The following is a 17,580-nucleotide window of genomic DNA, read 5'->3' as shown; positions in this document are numbered from 1 at the left end:
GAAGATGAAACTAGCATTTTTCGAGCGTTTGCACGTGTTTTTTGCATTTTTCATAAATAAATTAAAAATTTTGTTTGCATTTTTTCATGTTCAAAATTTTGATGGAAACAAAATTTGAATGCAGCACCTACAAACCAACAGAATCACCGTGTACCATTCTATCTATTTCACTTAATCTTTTAGGAAATCATAGTAGAGCTCTTCTGTCCGATCTCGATTTTTTGAAAAGAAATACACCTCCTCGTTTTGTTACGTTTCGAGGAAACCTTACTGTTGGAAACAAGATGTGGCTAATTGTTGATTATTACCCAAACAGCGCAAAAAAGTTTTTAACTCAAAAAGGTCCTTTTTCAGAGAAACAAGTTGTAAAAATACTTCATGAGACTTTAGTTGCTTTGGCTTACCTTCACACTTTGGGGAGGAGATATGAAGCCCTTAGTGCCTCACATATTATTATATCTAAAACAGGTGAAGTTTTGCTATCATGCTTTGGAATGAGCCGTCTTTTATCTTTTCCACAAGCAATGAGTCAAAAAAGAATCCGAATTATTACTCCTTGGACAGCTCCTGAGGAGATCACAAATCCTTCACATCCTAATCTGAAATCGGATGTCTGGTCTTTGGGAATAACAGCGCTCGAGCTTCTCACTGGAACGCATCCATTTGTCTCTGTTTCGTCCAATGCGTTATCTATGCATTTATCGCAACTCTCGTTTCAGCAGTTTCTTCCACTGCCAGAACTGCGATGCTCTGAAAAGATGAAAAGCTTTGTAACAGCATGCACGGCAACAAATCCCCTGATGAGACCTACAGCAGCAGAGCTTCTGGGGCATTCGCTGTTTGCGATGGATGTTGATTTGATAGCAGATTCTTCGTCAGATGACTCACCTCATTCAGAGCATTCTTCCTCTTCTTCTGCTGCTTCCAGTTCCACTCCATCATCTTCCTTCCCTTCTGCATCGATGACGGCGATGCCTTCTTCTTCATCATCTTTTTCTTCCATTTCGACATCATCATCAGTCACTTCACTTGCACCATCTTCTTCTGTGACTCAATCTCCTCCTCAAAGTCGCCCAATCTTCAGTTCATTCCCATCTCTCCTCCCCAGCAGAACACACCCTCATCAATTCGACAGTAAAAGCGGTATTCAAAATGTCACGACAAACTCACCCGATAAGAAAAAACTGTCACACAATCCTTTTTCTGTTCAACCAAAGGTACTTTCAACAGCATCTCTCACTTCTTCTTCTTCTGCTACTGCTGAATTGTCTCTGTCTCCCACAAGCACCATTGTCAAGTCCACGCTTATCTCCTGTGACATTCCTGTTCTTGTCCACTCTGCTTCTCAGACAACACATTCTCCTGCTGCCTCTTTCACTTCAATAACTTCATATGGAACAGCCTCTTCACCTTCTGCCTCGCCTGCCTTCTCCTCTTCTCCTTCCTCCTGTCAGTCCCCCCTTTTCATCACTTATCATGATCAGTATGCTTCCACCACTTCTCCTGCACATTCACTGGAATCTGCCTCGTTCTCCTTCCCTTCCTCCCTGTTTGCTCCCACTCCAACAGCTGTTCCAGCTATTTCTACCATTTCGTCCATTTCTCATTCAGGCAGCCATCCTAAAATGGTTGTGTCGATGTCATCATCATCATCTTCTTCTACTTCTACTTCTTCTTCTTCTTCTTCTATTCCTTCATCTGTTTCCTCCAACTCTTCCACCTCTGCCAATTCTTCCTCTCCTTCTTTCCCAACCTCCTCTCCGTTTCTCACATCGCCCCATCGCCATACCTCCCACCCGCACTTCCCTTCCTTCTCTCCTTCCATGCAATCAACAACTCCTCACTCCTCTCCCCCAATCCGGCGTCTGCAAGGAATAAACTCTCAAATCTCCTACCAAAAGATCTCCCAGCCAACTTCAGTTCCACAGACGCTGCAGCAGACACATCAGCTGCACAGCAAAGAGAACCACACAACTCTTTCTGAGCCTTCTGAGCACCAATCAACTGCCTCTTCACCGCCTTCCTCGCTGGTCTCCTCACCACGCTCAATCACCTCCCCACCTTCTGAGTATGTGCAGTTGCCAACCACAAGCAGCCTCAGCTCTGCCGACTCCTCTCTGCTGAATGCACGACCAACAATCATCCCTCTCCAACTGCGCTCCAAGACTGCTGCCTCTTCCTCTACCTCATCCTCATCCTCCTCCAACTCCTCCAAACCGAAGGAGCTTTTGCGTAATTCCTCAACCTCTTCCCTCTCCCTTTCTCTCACAGCTGAGCCGTATCATCCGCGCAAGCTCCAACGCCATTCGTCTGAGAGTTTCAGTCTTCTTCCCTCTGACGACACAAACATGCTGCCTGAAGACGATCTGCAATATCTCTCTGAAACAGCAGCGACAATTGCAAAGTCCTCCAACTCTGCAATGGGCGCCTCTCCTCTCTTTGCTCTCCCGTTCTCTGCCATCAGCTCTGCCTACCCCGCTGGCTCTCCCCAGTCATTTGCTGGCTCTCTGTCCCCTCGCTCGGCACAGGCGCTGCTGTCTCCCTCGCCAAATGACATGGACAGCTTCGTTGGGTCTGGGTTCTCCTCCCCTTCGCTGCACCATGTTGACGCCTTCAGCTCGTTCCAGTCGCCGTTCAGCGGAGATGTGCTCAAGTCCTCCTCCAAGCAGCAGTCGATGGGATCGTCGCATTTTTCGGAGGAAAGCCAAATTGGCTCAGCAGACTTTCTCGAGTTTCAGAGGGGGTCTTATGAGACAACTGTGCAGTATTCGTCAGATAATCTTGCTTCTGTTCTGTCATCTTCTTCTTCGTCTGCATTGGCTTCTGGTTCTTCCTCCTCCTCCTCTTCTTCTTCTTCCTCTTCTGGTTCTGGTTCTTCGAACTTTGCTTCTCCGCTGTCGAGTTTTACCTCTCAGCTTGCCCCATCTCCATCTTCACTGACTGATGAGACAGGACATTCGAGTCTGAACAACTCCCTTCAATCTTATCCTTCAACGTCTGGTGCTTCTATATCTCTTTCACCTGCATCGTATCTGGCAAACAAGCACTCTCCCAATGAAAAGAAGACATATTCTCATCCTGATGACACTAATGATGCAAATGCTCTGAAGCAAATGAATGCCCATCCTTCAAACACATCCAACGATCAATCAAACAGCTCTGCTTTATTTCGCACCGAGCACAAAGAGATGCAGCCACATATCTCAGATGAGGATATAACAGGAAGTCATTCCTCTTCCCAGTCCAATGCAAAATCAGATCATTCAATTGTTGCCCTTCAGCAGACGTCGTCTGATCGCCGTGTCTCTGGCCACTCGGCTGGTTTGAGCGAAGCAAATGGCATTGGAAGCAGCCTGATGCACTCACTCATCACAGAAAGAGGGGAAGATGTGCCTGTGCACAGGATCGTCAGGAAGAAGAAGAAGAAGAGGAAGGACGGGGAAGAAGGAGGAGAAGAAGACGACGAAGTGATTGAGTTTATTTACGAGGACGGGACAAGAAAAAAGAAGAAGAAGAAGAAGAAGAAATCTCTTCCTGTTGATGGGCATTTGAATGTGGCGGCTGTTCATCTTGACCTGCTGCCAGAGGAGCAGCTGATTTCTCAAACGTCCAACACAAAATTGGATGTGAATGAACAAACATCAGCAATTACAGGCAATTCATTACAAAGTGCACTAAACACTTCAACACTATATCCTTCCAATGAAAAGACAGTTAGCAATGAATTGCCTTCTCAGAAGGACAGTTCACGAGAAGCTGAGAACAAAGCAATCGCAAAAGAAACTGATACACAGACAAATTCTCAAAAGAACCAAGAATTAGACGAAAATCAATCAGTTTCTTCATCAGCAGAACAACAACACAACATAAACGAAGGAAATGCTACTTCTGTGAAGAAAAGTGAGACATCAACAGAAAAATTTTCAATGATCGATAATTTGCGTTTTGCAGATGAAAAAATAAACGTTGGAGTTGATTTGGTTCTAAACAATGACATTCCACTAGTCACTCAGCAGCTGAGCGGAGAAAAAGATGTACTTTCAAATAACTTTTCCATAAATGACACAAAAGAAACACCAGAGCAAAAAAACATTACTGAAGAACAAGTTCAAAAAGAAGAGAAAGAAAAGCGTGATGATGAAGATCTTAGCAGATTTGAGCAGCATTCCAGTGCAAGTTATGCTGCAGACAATAATCAAGCAGAAGAGCAGCCATCTTCTCTTCCCTTTTATCAGCAGACTTCTTCAAAAGCGGAAACATCAGATGTCTCCAGCACTTCTTCTTTGATCGAAGAAAAGAACTCCTCCGCCACTTACTCTGACAGCATGGCCACTGACAAAAAGGAGATGCTCTCAACTTCTTCTCCACGCTGCTCTGTTGTCGAAGGACGCAGCGTGAATTCGATTGCATCCACTCATCTTTCAGACACAGGGACTCAGTCAACAATCGACCACGACGGCGCCTCGTTTGATTATTCTGCGCTGCAGCCGCCTTCTCTCTTGTACACGAACCAGACAAGCAACACATCTATGTTTACTGTCGAGACAGCATCGATCTTTGCTCCCTCTGCCAACAAAGAAGAACAGCAAATTATGAACACTCGGTCTGGTGCTCATTCACCGTCATCTTTGGCAAACACATCCACAGCACCTTCTTCCAGTTCTGAAGATGCTTCAAAATCGTTTGCCACTCCAACTACCTCTTCTTCTCTGTCGAATTCGCACGATCCTTTGAATTCGACAGGCAGAAGCTTTCCTTTGCAGATGCATTTTCCGTCTTCCATTTCCTCTTCTGTCTCAACTGATTCGTCAGCTTCCCAAACTCCATCTTCACTCACTTCTTCTTCCTCACTTTCAACAAGTTCGTTTTTGTCTGATACAAGCTCCACATCTGCCTTAAGCACGTCATCCGCTTGCTCATCGCCAAGATCCTCTTCTTCCTCTTCCACTTCCACTTCTCCTCCTCCGTCGATGCACAGCTTTTCAGAGACCTTAAATACGTCCACAAGAGATGCTTCAGATTCTTCCTCTTCTCGTACCAACAACATAAGCACGTTTTCTTCAAACTTCACTTCGATGCCTTTGACTCATCCTCAGCCGATAATTGTGACAATGGATGGAGAAATACTGCCTAAGCGAGCACTCGGACCACTGCTTCCTGCACCAACTCATCTTGGCCTTTCTCCCAGTGGTCCTAAGGAATTTACTGGGAAAGCTGATTCAACCGCTTCCAATCAGTCGCATAATTCTCGAACAAACTCAAACTCATCTTTGGAAATGGCATTGGGGTCTAACAGATCTGCTGACATCAGTTCAAAAACTGGTTCTGATGTTAATCTGCTGATGAACTCAAAAGACGGAGAAAAATCAAACATTACATCCAATTCATCAACACAATCCACTTTCATTCAAGTTCCTTCAGAAGTTAATCTTGAAAAAGTTCAGAAGGATCTGAAATCTGGAGAGAGTGACAATCAAAAAAGATTTTTGCACAGCACTCAAGATTTACAGAATGTTCAAACCAACTCTTTGGATCAGCGGACAATAGATTCTAGTTTAAATAGCAGAACAAATGATAGCATTTCTGCTTTTGATTCCCAGGCACGTCCAGAGTTAAGTCATAATACCTCAAATGCACCCACTTATTCAGCTAATCAAGGTGTTAATCGTTCTTCCGTTTATCCTCCTGCACCAATCGTTGTTCCACCACGTGTAATTGATCCTTCATCGTCTCCTCTCTCAAGCAGCGCAAACAGTCGCCAGGACACAAATCCCGAACGTGCTAACTCGCGTAGCAATGCCCCGCTTCTGCAAGATTCTTCTGTTCCTCCTGTGATCTTCTCAGCATCGTCTCTTTCTTCACAGCCTGGGATGCTCGCAATCAGTCCCTTTTTCTCTCCTCCGCTTCTGCCAGCCTCTTCTCTCACAATGACCGATCAGCCGCTATTAAACACTCCACTTCCCATAATTCTGTCCCCAGCGTCGTCTTCACCGTTGCCCATGGCGATGCCCATGCAGCAGTGCATGCCTTACAAAAATGGCGTTCAGCCATCTTTCACTTCAGAATATCCTCCTCAAGTATGCTTCGAACAATATCGAGATCCTGCTCAAGCATCTGGCCTTTTGATGTACCGTTCACCTGCATCGAATGCCGTTCCTCAAAATATGCCTTATCAGCAGACTGTCGACAAGCAAAGCTTTGTGATGACTGCACAAAATACCAGCAAGCCACCAGTTGCACCAATGCCTCAACTGTCAAACTCCTCTTATCCAATTCCACAGCAGCCTTATGTTCAGCAGGGTTTGTTGCCATTTCCTTCTTTTGTTGATTCGCATGGCCGGACAATACAGATCAAGCAGCCATTTGTTAACAAGGCAGATGTGGCTCCATTATTCCCACCTTTACAAAGTCCAATAAATGAAGCAAAAACATATCCAAGAATAGAACAAGAAATTGAATTGAGCAGGAAAAGAAGAGAAGATGTCAACGCATTCAACGTTCCTGGTATTTTGCCTATCCCTGGGCAACGGGTTCTGCCCCTTCAACAAGACCAACCCATTCTTCCATTGCCCGACAAAAGCAATGAAATACTGCGACCTTCATGGCAAGCTCCTATTGAGATGCCTATTTCCTCCTTTACTAATCCACTGAAACAGAGCATTAAACCTCTTCTGATTGAAGCGCCTGAAGTGAAAAAGCAGTTGCTGTCAAATATGGAGGGTGATTCGGTGACTGATATGAAAAGCGGGTCTGTTGCCCAACACGAAAAAGTGAAAGGAGAAAGATGCTATCATTGTGGTCAAAAAGGACATATGTTCATCAATTGCCCTCATCACAACAAGGATCTCGATGTGTCGAGGCATTCGTGCTTCAGATGCGGGAGAATGGGGCATTCTTCAAAGGAGTGCAACTTTCAAGACACCAGAGTTTGCTTTGTGTGCGGGATGGTGGGGCATATATCGAAGGAATGCCCATCGGCAAAAGCCAAAAAGAAGAAGGAAAACTAACTTTTGCTTTATTTGGATTTTTGAAAGTTATTCTCTGAATTCTTATTTTGACGCATGCAAATTCGTTCTATATTAATTTTTTTCGAATGTCTTTTTTGTTATATTTTCAAATAGAGTTTTTGTGTATGTTTTCTTCCAATTTAAGTTTCACGTAAATGAGTTCTTTGATTATGTATTTGTTTCTCGAACGAGATTTTGCTATTTCTTGAAACAAAGTTAAGTATTTAATAATTGTTTCAAAATTTGTAGTTTAAATTTTCGGTTATATTTAAAACCTTCACGTTCCAATTTGTAAAAAATAAACAAAGAATTCTTTCATTTGTAAGTGATATGTCAAAAAAAAAAAAAAAAAAAAAAAAAATGAAATGAAATGAAATGAAATGAAATGAAAGTTTACTCAAAATTTTAGACTTTGATTTCAAGTTTACGAAATAAATACAACAAGAAAATATTTATAAATTCGCTTAAGTAATACTTAATAAAATATTATATCATTTCTTTTTTTGCTTCCTCGTCCTTTTTTATGGAACTTTCTTCTTCAGCAATTTTCTGTTCAGCTTCTCTCAAAGCTCCTTCAATAACCTCCTTGTTGAAGGGAATGTTTTCCCTCCTATAGAAAAGAACATAAGCATCTCCGCAAACGACAGAAGGAGGATATGAACTGATATCATCATCATCATCTTTCTTATCATCTTTGCAATCAGACTTTGAATCCGTCATCCATTTTGTGTATCCACCTTCTGTTGATACGTAGCTGTCATTAAATGAATGCCATTGCTGTGTAAGTGGGGATAAGGCCTTTGCAGTGTAATGCCCACCTCCAGTCCCACCGCTGTGAATGGAAACAGCATATAAATTGTAAATAGGTGGGTATTTTGGTGCATAAGAACCACTTTCTTGTGATAGTTTCATGTTCGAATAATTTAATAATTGTGGGCTTGTCAGCTTTTCATTTTCTTTTTGGCTTTGTGCATTGCTCAATTCAGGAAGTGGCGTAGCTTTAGCGTCGTATGACGAGCTGTTTATTTCTCCATTCTGACTATTCTCAACTGAATTTTCAGCACATTGAGCAATACTCTGATTGGATATGTCGATTTCCACTTCGCTTTGTTGCTTTGAATTCTTTTCTTCTTCTGTTCCATTATCATTTTTAAGCTCGACGTTAACATTCTCTTTCTTAACTTGTGTATCTTTCTGCTCATTAAAAGAATATTGCTTCACCTCTTTCTCTGCAAATGAATCAATCACGGAAGGATTGCATCGCTCCCATCTTTTAAAGTTTTCAGCATCCACGCCATAATCCACAAAATCTGTCAATTTTTCTCTTCGAGAAAATTGAGACATTCCATAATATGATGACGAATATGGATCGAATGTTGAGAAAGAAGAAAGCGACGAAGCAGTTGATGAAAATCTCTTCAACTGGATGATTAGCAAAGGAGGTAATCGCCAAATGTCCATTTGTTTCCAAGCTTGTTGATGAGCTTTGCATTTGGGGCAGTACCACATGTTGTCTTCACTGAGCTGCTCCTTCCTGCAGAACAAACGGAAGCAATCCTGAAGTGTTGTAATGTGATTTTTCTTTTTATAGTCATTTTTGTTAGAAGATAAGGATGAATCTTTGTTCAGTGATAATGCAGTTTTGTCTGGAATAAAATCGTTGTCACTTAATGTCTCTGCTGTCTTCATCTGCAAAAGCCTGTTCTCTTTTTGAGTATCTTCATCTTCCATTTGCTCATTCATCTCTTCATGTGAAGCTTTGCCTTTATCGGTTTGAATCATGTTATCATTTACCATGTGCGAAGGATCTTCAGAGTTTCTATTTTCTTCGTTTTCCTCTTCAAATTCGTCTCTTTCTTCTTCTTCTCGCTGTTTTTTCTCAAACAACTCTTTCTCTTTGAGCATATCCATCATCCACTTTCTTTTCGACCAATCTTCAATAATTCTGAGTGATTTGTGAGCATCAATCACTTGTGGTGCAATCCAAACAAGGCTTATTTCCGTCTCTTCTTTTTCTGGAATTGAAGTTTTCTGTCTGGATTCATTATTTTCATCGCTGTCTTTCGTGTCTTCTATTGTGTCTATTCCTTCCTTTTGTTGGAATTTGTGCAAATTCTTTTGTCTTATTTTCTCCTCTGCTTCAAACTGCTGGAGTTCCCAATTCTTAACAGAATCCGAATTCCGCTTTTGGAGAATACTGTCCAATGATAAAATATTATAATCTTGAATCTCTTTCCCATTTTGCTTTTCAATTTGCCCTTCTACATTATTCGTCTGAATTGTTGAAATGCAAACAGAGTTTATTTCATAAAGCCATTTTTCGTTCTCCACGTTGCCAGTCACAACACGAAACGGGAGTAACGCACGGCTTGGAAGTTGAAGAGAAGCCAACCATTCTTCGTCTTCAAGTGCTGTTTCTATTTCTTCAAAAAGTTGATTTGGAGTTTCAGTATCATCATCATCAGCATCGTCAATCACAGAATCATCTTCACTCATTTGTTGGGAATCATTCAAATCATCTTCTTGATTAATGTCTTCTAAAATACTCGATATCTGCATTTCTGGGCTTTCAAACAGATCTTCAGGCCATTTGTAATTATCCTCTTGTTTAAGCAACCATTGCTTTCCAATTCCACATCTCTCTCTATTGCATCGATGGAAATGCTTTTTTCTGGCTGGAACAGAAAACCATGCTCCATCAGTTAAGTCTTCGTAGCATAGTGAATTTGATTGCTTTGAGGTGAACGAAGAAAAAGCATTATCAGTTCCAAACAAAGGCTCTCGGTACAAGCGAGTTTCAGACAGCAAAGGATTTGCATCCTCATCATCAGACATTTTGCTATCGCAACTTGAGCTTTGTTGCGTATTTTGTTCAGAGTTTTCTACACTCGGTAAAGTTGATGAATTAGAAGTGTTAACGTCTGTAGTAGTGTTATTCGAGGAAAGAGAACTGACCAATTGGGTCGATTTTTTTTCTTCGGGTTTTGGCAATGCTGAATCGCTTGTCTCTTTCACTCGCTTGAAAAATGAAGTGATTGAAGGCGTTTTATCATCAATTACCACAGCGCTTGTGCTTCTTTTCTTTGTCTTTTTCAGATGAGAAAGCGCTTCTGAGTAAATGCTGTCATCCTCCTCTGAATTGTTTTTGTAATCTGTCGAATCATCAGTATCTTCATTGTCACTTTCAGATATTTCACTGCTTTCGTCATCATTTGTATCGACTTCAATTGAAATCTCGTTTGAATCATTGTTTGTATCACTACAATTTGTTTCGATGTTCTTTTCATTGATCAATTGCAGATTTCTTGTTGATGAATTGCCTGAAGATTTTCCATCATTTCGCTTGTTTCCACTTCTTTCATTATTTTCAGTGTTATTTTTGGATAACGACCTTTCAATCTCGAGCAATTCCTTTTCTCCATCCTGAATATCATTTAATATCTTATCTCTTTTTGAAGACAACGTCGAAAGTGAAGATTTCTGTTTCGATGTTGTTTGTGAATCTTTTTCTTTTGAAGTTAAATTATCTCCATCTTCTTGTGCATTGTCATTTTCATGAGCTTCAGAGGTGGATGCAGAATCTTCTTTGAGTTTCTTCAAAGTCATTCTTTCTTTTTCCTTTTCCACCAATTCGCAGACATCTTTCATCAGCATAATTGACAAAATTCTGTGAGCGCGCGTTGACATGGATTTAGGCAATGTTGCCCTCATTGAACCATTTCTAGAAAACATTGATGAATTCGAAGAGTCACTGGGAAAAGCATTCATTTCCTTTAAAACATCATCCATTTCATCTTCGAATGGATCTTGCTCGTCTTCATAGAGAATGTAATCACCGTTCCTCAATGGAAGCAATGCATTTGACAAATCCTGCAAACGCTCTATTTCAGAATTGAAAGTATTCATTTTAGAATGTTTAAGTTTTCTATGTTTTGTTACTGGCTTACCATATAGTTTTGACTGGTAGTTGATATCATCGTCGTCATCATCTTTTCCAAGCACATCTTCTTCTGATGAAGAATCAACCTGAGTGTCTAAAAATTGAGAATCTTCAGGTAATGACATATCCGAGCGATCATTTCTTTCATTTTGTCGATCTGAAGCATTACCATTGCTTGCAGCATCATTCCAGTCATCATATTCTTCGGGCCAATCCGTGTTTTCATCATCAAGTTCGTTACAATTACCCTGCAAAGAGTCTGAAGAGCTTAATGTGTTTGAAATTGAGCGTGATCCACAATTGCGATCTGATGGAGCAACAGGCCAGAACATGGGATTTGTGTAGAAGCCTTCATCCAGCTTCATCGCGAAATAATAATTACTCCTCGCATATTGCTCTATCTCATCACACACTGCATCAATAAGCTCTGCATTCTCCATCACAAACTTCTTAATTTTTGAAGAAGGCGAAACAGTCAAAGAGGAACTGGACTTTATGTTATCTTCAATGACTTGGTCAAATAAGTGTGTGAATGAACCAAATAAACTAACAGTTTCAAATATCTTCTGAAGGATATCTGGTGAAATATAGAAATATGAGCACAGAAAACTTGGAATTGTCGACTGTTCTTCAATTACGGTAGAAGATGTTCCTGTACTTATAGGAGCTGATGAAGAGCTCTTGTTTGATGTTGTATCAGCGGAATTTTCATTCACTGATTGTTTATTTGCCTTCTTTTGTCTTCTTTTCTCTCTTTGCTTCATCTCATCTGCCCATTCCTCCATCATAACAGCTGCTGCATCAGTCAACTCGCTCAAGCTTCCAATCATCTCTGCATCTTCAGTTATTCTGCCCAGCACATCAGACAGATCAGACTCAAGCTGCGGGGCTTCCCTCATCCAGCGGGCAATGAAAGTCTTCTGCTTCTCTTTCTCTTCTTCAGACAGTTTATCAATCCATGCATAAAGGATCATTCGTGTGCGTCCAGGTTGATCTGCTGGGATTGATGGTTTTTTGCCTGATTGATGCACAGCCTTCATTCTGTGCATTAAGCGTGCTTGCCGCTCGCTTTCTGTCAGAACCCCAGGGAAATACGTAAACCCTTCCAGAAATATTCCAGATGCCTTTGGTTTGTTGGTATCACAAGGTGCTGATGAAAATAAGTGTGAAGAAGAAGATCCTTTGAATGAAGCTGTGGTGTTTAGAGTTGATTGATCGCCTTCAAAAGAGTTCATTGAACTGAGCAGTGAAGATCCTTCGTCATCATCTTCTTCGCTATTTCCTCTTTGATAAGAATTAGTCTTCTTGATTCGTGATTCTTCATCGTCTTTATTTTGCATCTGCTTTTCATCTTTCCTCGTCAAAGATAATTTTTCTAGTCTCGCCAATCTCAACTGATTCAGCTTCGAAATGCGTTCTGCCTGTTCTTTCTTTCTCTTTTCGTCTTCCAACTCCTTCTGCTTCCTTCGCCATTTCTCGTCCTTTCTCGAATATTTGTCAATGTTTTCTTTCACAGTCACCATTTCTTCTCTTTCTTTGCGTTCTATTTCTTTGCGTTCTTCGCTTTCTATCCATTCTTTGTAGCGGCTCGGGTTGATGTATTGCTTAACTGCTTCCCAAATCTTTCTTAAAAAGTCTTCCACAGAATCTTTCTTTCGCTTAATTGATACGACAATTGGAGGAGTAGCTGCTTTGATCTTTGAAAACGGAGTAGACGAATAAAATGAATTTATTGAAGAAAGATAAACAGACACTGTGATTGAATGACAAAGAATAAACGATGAATAATCAGCTGCTGTGTTTGTCATATGATCAAGATCCTTTGAAGGTTCTGGGTCGTTCGGCGTTGGCGTGCGTAATACAATAGCTTCTGATGTCGACGGAATTTTAAATGAAACTTCGTCTGGCCAAGTGTTACTTAGTGTTTCCCCGTCAGAATCTGACGAAAATGGAGAAATATATCTTTTCTTTTCTGCTAACTTTCTCTTCTCTTCAAGCATTTCTTCTCGTTCTCTCTGTCTTCTCAGTCTTTCAAGCTCTTGCTCGTCTTTTGGACTGTTCTTTGGTTTTTCTTCTTTCAATTCCTGAACATTGTTCTCATCTGCTTTCTTGTTATTTGTTTCTTCTTCTTTCTTCTCAAAAGATTGTGGCTTCGTTGTTTGAAGAGTTGAGTCTGATGATGGCTGTGACGCTGAATGCAATCCTTTATTAGAATCTGCAGATGAAGCAGATGATGTCTGCGCATTTGTGTGTTTAGTATCAATTTTCTTTTCTTTCTCTCTTATGAGCTTCAGAACAGAAGAAGTTGATTGTTTGCCTTTCGTCTCTTCAACCCCTTCAACTTGCATCACCACAATTTTCCTTCCTCGAAGAGACCCAACCTCTTTGTTCTCTGAAAGGCGAGTGAATGATTTTGTGAAAGCGGAGGCAGTGTTATATGAACTGGTGTATGTGTATCTGTATATTGTGGATGATGCTGCTATGGAAGAATCGCAGAGGGCAACCAGCGACGTCTGCTTTTCATTTGCAGAAGGACCGTTGTTTTCGCATTTGCTTTCATCTGCTTTCTTCCCTTTCCACGTGGAATTCAACTCAAACATATCGTTCACTGCTGAGAGAACATCGCCAACTGTTTTTGTGTGATAAAGAGACAAATGAATCTCCACAGGACACATACAAGGAAGTTCTGAATTTGAATCATTGCTTTCTTGCTCGTTGCCATCAGCATCAACATCATCATATTTTCTGATTAAATGTTTAAATTCATCGATCATTTTGTTCACTTCCTCTTTGTATTCTCTTTTTTTGGTTTGAATTTCTTCTTCTCCAGCGCCTTCCCGAAGAAGTGCGTTCTTTCTCCTCTTCCATTCCACTCTGTAACACTCAGGTGCGCACTTCATCTTCCACAGCACTGTTTCGCAGTTCCATTTCCTCCGTCCTTCCTTCGTGTTCTGCTGCTGTGTGATTACAATCACACACAGCTGCTCTTTCCCTCCAGCCAGCCCTCCGTCTGGCTGCCAGATTGCTCCTTGTTTGTGCTTCTCTGATGGCAAAGGCAGCGACAGAATGGTGAATGGATCAAACGTCACAGAAGAGAAGCCGCAGGTCGGGCAGGTGACAGTCGACTTCAGCTGCCCCTGAAACAAGTCAACGATCATCGAGTTGTTCCGCTTCAGATGCGCATCCCACGCAACGAGGGAGTCCTTTGTCATGTCGCTCGTGGTGGAGAAGGAGGGAGACTCGACATATGGCTTCTCTTTCACACGGTTGAGGTCTTCGTGCTAAAAAGAATTGTTATTTGACAAAGTAAATTGCGTTGATAATCATTCAAGCAAATAGCAAATTGATTTAAAGAAATAAATAAAAAAATATTATAAAAAGAAAATATTTCAAAATAAGACAAATGCAATCATACCAATCCATCCAAAAGAAAACTGATAAGTTCCTGTGAGTCCTGTTGCGAATATCCTGAAAACTGCTTTGCACATCTTCCAATCACACTTTTGAGATGCGAAGGTGAGACAACTCGATACGAATATTTTTTGTTCTGATTTGCTGAGTTGTTGTATCCTGTTCGAGAATAAATAGAAAAGCTTGAAGACAAATCTGTTGCTTTATCATTATTCTGTTTGTTTTCACTAACTTTTGATTGATCCCCCCACATTTCTCTTTCTGTCTCCTTCCTGTTCTCCTCTGTCCATGTGCCCGGAACCCACATTTCTCCGACCCATTCGGCAAAGGCCTCAGCAAGAACGCCTTTCCACCCGAGCACATTCGCCATGTTGACCTCGTCGATCCAGCGCAGCGACAGCATATGCGCCACCAACGGGACAGACGCTGAAAGACACTGAAGAGCACTGTTCATGTAGCATGTGTTGCCTAAGTTCTGAAGGCCACACAGTCCAGGCACATATTGAGATGAATATGATGAGGATAAATAAGAAGAAGAAGAAGAAGAAGAAGAAGAAGAAGAAGAATTCATTGAATAAAGACGGTTTGATGAAGGAAAAGGGAAAAGGGAAGAGGCAGACTGAAATGGCTTAACTGGAGTTGAAGGAGGTGGAGGAAATGGTGTGGATGATGAATAATGAATGATGCTTGTTGATTGCGAAAGTGCATTGCTTAAAATAGACAATGTGTCTTTTGAATCAGAATTATCTGTGGAAGAAGAAGAAGAGGTGTTTGAGGTGAGAGGAGAGGGTGTTGCACAAGGAGACGATGCAACAGCAGAAGAAGAAAGATTATTTGAATGAAATGAAGTGGACGATGGTGAAGGTGATGGAGATGGAGATGGAGTGGGTAAGTTAGAGACCCAGTATCCCTTTGAAGAAAATGGAATGGATGAAATGGATTTTGGTGGTAATGACGCAGGTGAAACAAGTGAGGAGTCAGCAGATGGAGAGGATGAAGTGTTAACTGAAGTGGAGTGAAGTGATTCAGAAGAAGAAGAGAAAGAAGAAGAGGAAGAGGAAGAAGAAGAGGAAGAGGAAGAAGAAGAGGAAGAAGAGGAAGAAGAGGAAGAGGAAGAGGAGGGAGGAGGAGGAGTTTCTTTTTCTGAAGTGAGTTGTGGAATGAGTTCTGATGTGTGTGGTGGTTCAATTGGCAAAGTCTGCGAAACTTGTGGGTTTTTGATGCATTCAGAGACTGGCTCGCGAAGAGTGCTAGAAAGATGTTGAGAATGTGAAGGAGGAGTGACAATGGAATTGTTTATCATCTCTTTTTGTTTTATGGATGCCGATGTTGAATTGTCTTCGGGATTGATATTGCTTTGTTGTTGCTCCTCAACTTGAGGTAATGTATTGACTTCGTTTTGTTCTCTCAATGTGGCATCGCTTTTATGCTGCAAACTGTCAACGCTCGTTTGAGTTGAGTCTTTTTCTGTTTCAAGTTCTTTCTCTGAAAGTTCTTTTTCATGCATATTCCACCATCCTTCCACTGGAAGATTAAATTTCATCCTCCACTTAAGGTACTTCGCTTTTTCATTCATGCAATATGTTTGTGATGCATAAATTGTCTTCTGAGTTTCGTTTTGTTTGTACTGAAAATTGTAAGGTTTGTAACTATCGGAATATTTAGTATTTGATGTAGAATACAATCGATCATAATGAGGATCAGATCCAATTTTCACTTGCTCTTTGTACGGATTAATTTTTGAAAATTCTTGTTTTGTTTCTTGTGCCAATGTAACTGCGGCTGCTATTATTTTGGTGATTGATTGAGGTGTTGACCCTTCGGAAGATGCACTTAAATACTTCTGGCTGTTAATAATTGAAACATCTTGTTCATCGTTTTCAGTGCAACTTACAACTAGCTCATTAGAAGTTGATGGAATCTGACTCTGAAAAGAAGCGTCTGCGTTTAGGACAAGTGGTTTGGAATTGTTATCGTGCACAAATATCTTGAAAGATAAATTTTTCAGTTGTGGAAATTCATTGATTAACTTCTCAACAAAATGTTGCAACTTAAAAAACTTTCCACATTTTAAATTCTTTTTATCAATAACTTCGCCTGACACATTTTTCGCTGTAATTGAGTATGTATTATAAGACTTAATTAAAATTGGTGTTCCTTTATTGTAAAATACATCTAAAGTGATTTGAGGACCTCCTCCATACACAGATATTAGTTTTTTCCAATTAATTTCTGTAGTTATCGAAAAATCTTTCACTTCATTTTTTGCTAAAAAAATAAATATAATTATAATAAATAGGAAAATATTGCAAATTCAGGAAATTTTTGAAAATTATTTTTGATAACAAACATGGATTAAATGATAAATGATCATCCAATAATAGTATTGAATTATCAATTGGTCCTTGAGCTTTCCCCTCGCAGAAAGCATCAAACCAATTCTTTTCTATTACATAAACTCTTTCTAAGTGTAAAAAATCTTGTTTTTTATATCCTTTCTTAAGAAGTTCGAATTCTTCTGTTGTTATGCCTTCCAATTTTGTCATTATCAGGATAAATTCTCGTACTCAAGTTGATCTTTTCAGATCAAAGTTTAAAAAAATTATTGCTTAAACATTCACATTTTTTGATCAAAATGTTATAACTTATATTTTAATTTTAGTGAGAAAGAATCATAAAAATTAATGCATATTTGTTTATATCTCCTCAATGACTATTTATCGAATAATTAAGTTTTTCATTTGTTCGGAAGAACTTTTTTTTTCTTGAGCAAATAACATTTTTTGTCTTTTAAAATAAATTTGGGTTATTTAAAGCCTGCGTGACGTGATGAAGATTTTTATTTCACGTCCGTCAGTATTGATTTTTCACGTCAGAAGTTTTTTTTTTTTTTTTTGTTTTCTTTAATCAGACATTCTTCAAAATTGAGAATATCATGATTGTTCATTCATCAACAACACAAAATTTGTTTGAAAATGATATTCATAATTACAAAGCTCCAAAGACAAAATGAAATAAAATTAATAAGAAAATCTTTTGTTGAATTAGGGTTATTATTTTATCTTGACCTTTTTTTTTATCAAGACCATTTTTTTTAATTAATCATTAACTTTTCCCACAATTTCATATTTTTAAAGATTTTTAAGTATATGTATGAATTCAATAGATAAAAATAAATACGTTTTAAAACAAACCCAATTTTGAGTGGGGAGGAGATAGGGA

The 17,580-nt window shown here is 40.0% G+C and overlaps 2 protein-coding genes across 2 annotated transcripts; one reads left to right on the top strand and one right to left on the bottom strand.

Annotated features, from left to right (window-relative positions):
- Positions 1-101: 101 nt before the first annotated feature.
- MONOS_8197 (putative Protein kinase of the PAK) lies at positions 102-7,368 on the top strand (the record flags this gene model as incomplete). The annotated part of the gene is made up of 1 exon (XM_067878585.1): positions 102-7,368. The coding sequence occupies one exon, from the start codon at positions 102-104 to the stop codon at positions 7,005-7,007; it is 6,906 nt and encodes a 2,301-aa protein (XP_067728327.1). The 3' UTR covers positions 7,008-7,368.
- A 125-nt stretch (positions 7,369-7,493) lies between these two features.
- MONOS_8196 (putative ubiquitin carboxyl-terminal hydrolase 15) lies at positions 7,494-15,901 on the bottom strand (the record flags this gene model as incomplete). Its single annotated transcript, XM_067878584.1, has 2 exons — positions 7,494-14,228; positions 14,363-15,901. The coding sequence occupies 2 exons, from the start codon at positions 15,899-15,901 to the stop codon at positions 7,494-7,496; spliced, it is 8,274 nt and encodes a 2,757-aa protein (XP_067728326.1).
- Between the last annotated feature and the right edge of the window lie 1,679 nt (positions 15,902-17,580).

The sequence above is a fragment of the Monocercomonoides exilis genome (assembly GCF_001643675.1).
Source record: "Monocercomonoides exilis strain PA203 chromosome Unknown scaffold19-1596985, whole genome shotgun sequence".
NCBI lineage: Eukaryota > Preaxostyla > Oxymonadida > Polymastigidae > Monocercomonoides > Monocercomonoides exilis.
This window is presented reverse-complemented; position numbering and strand designations above follow the sequence as displayed.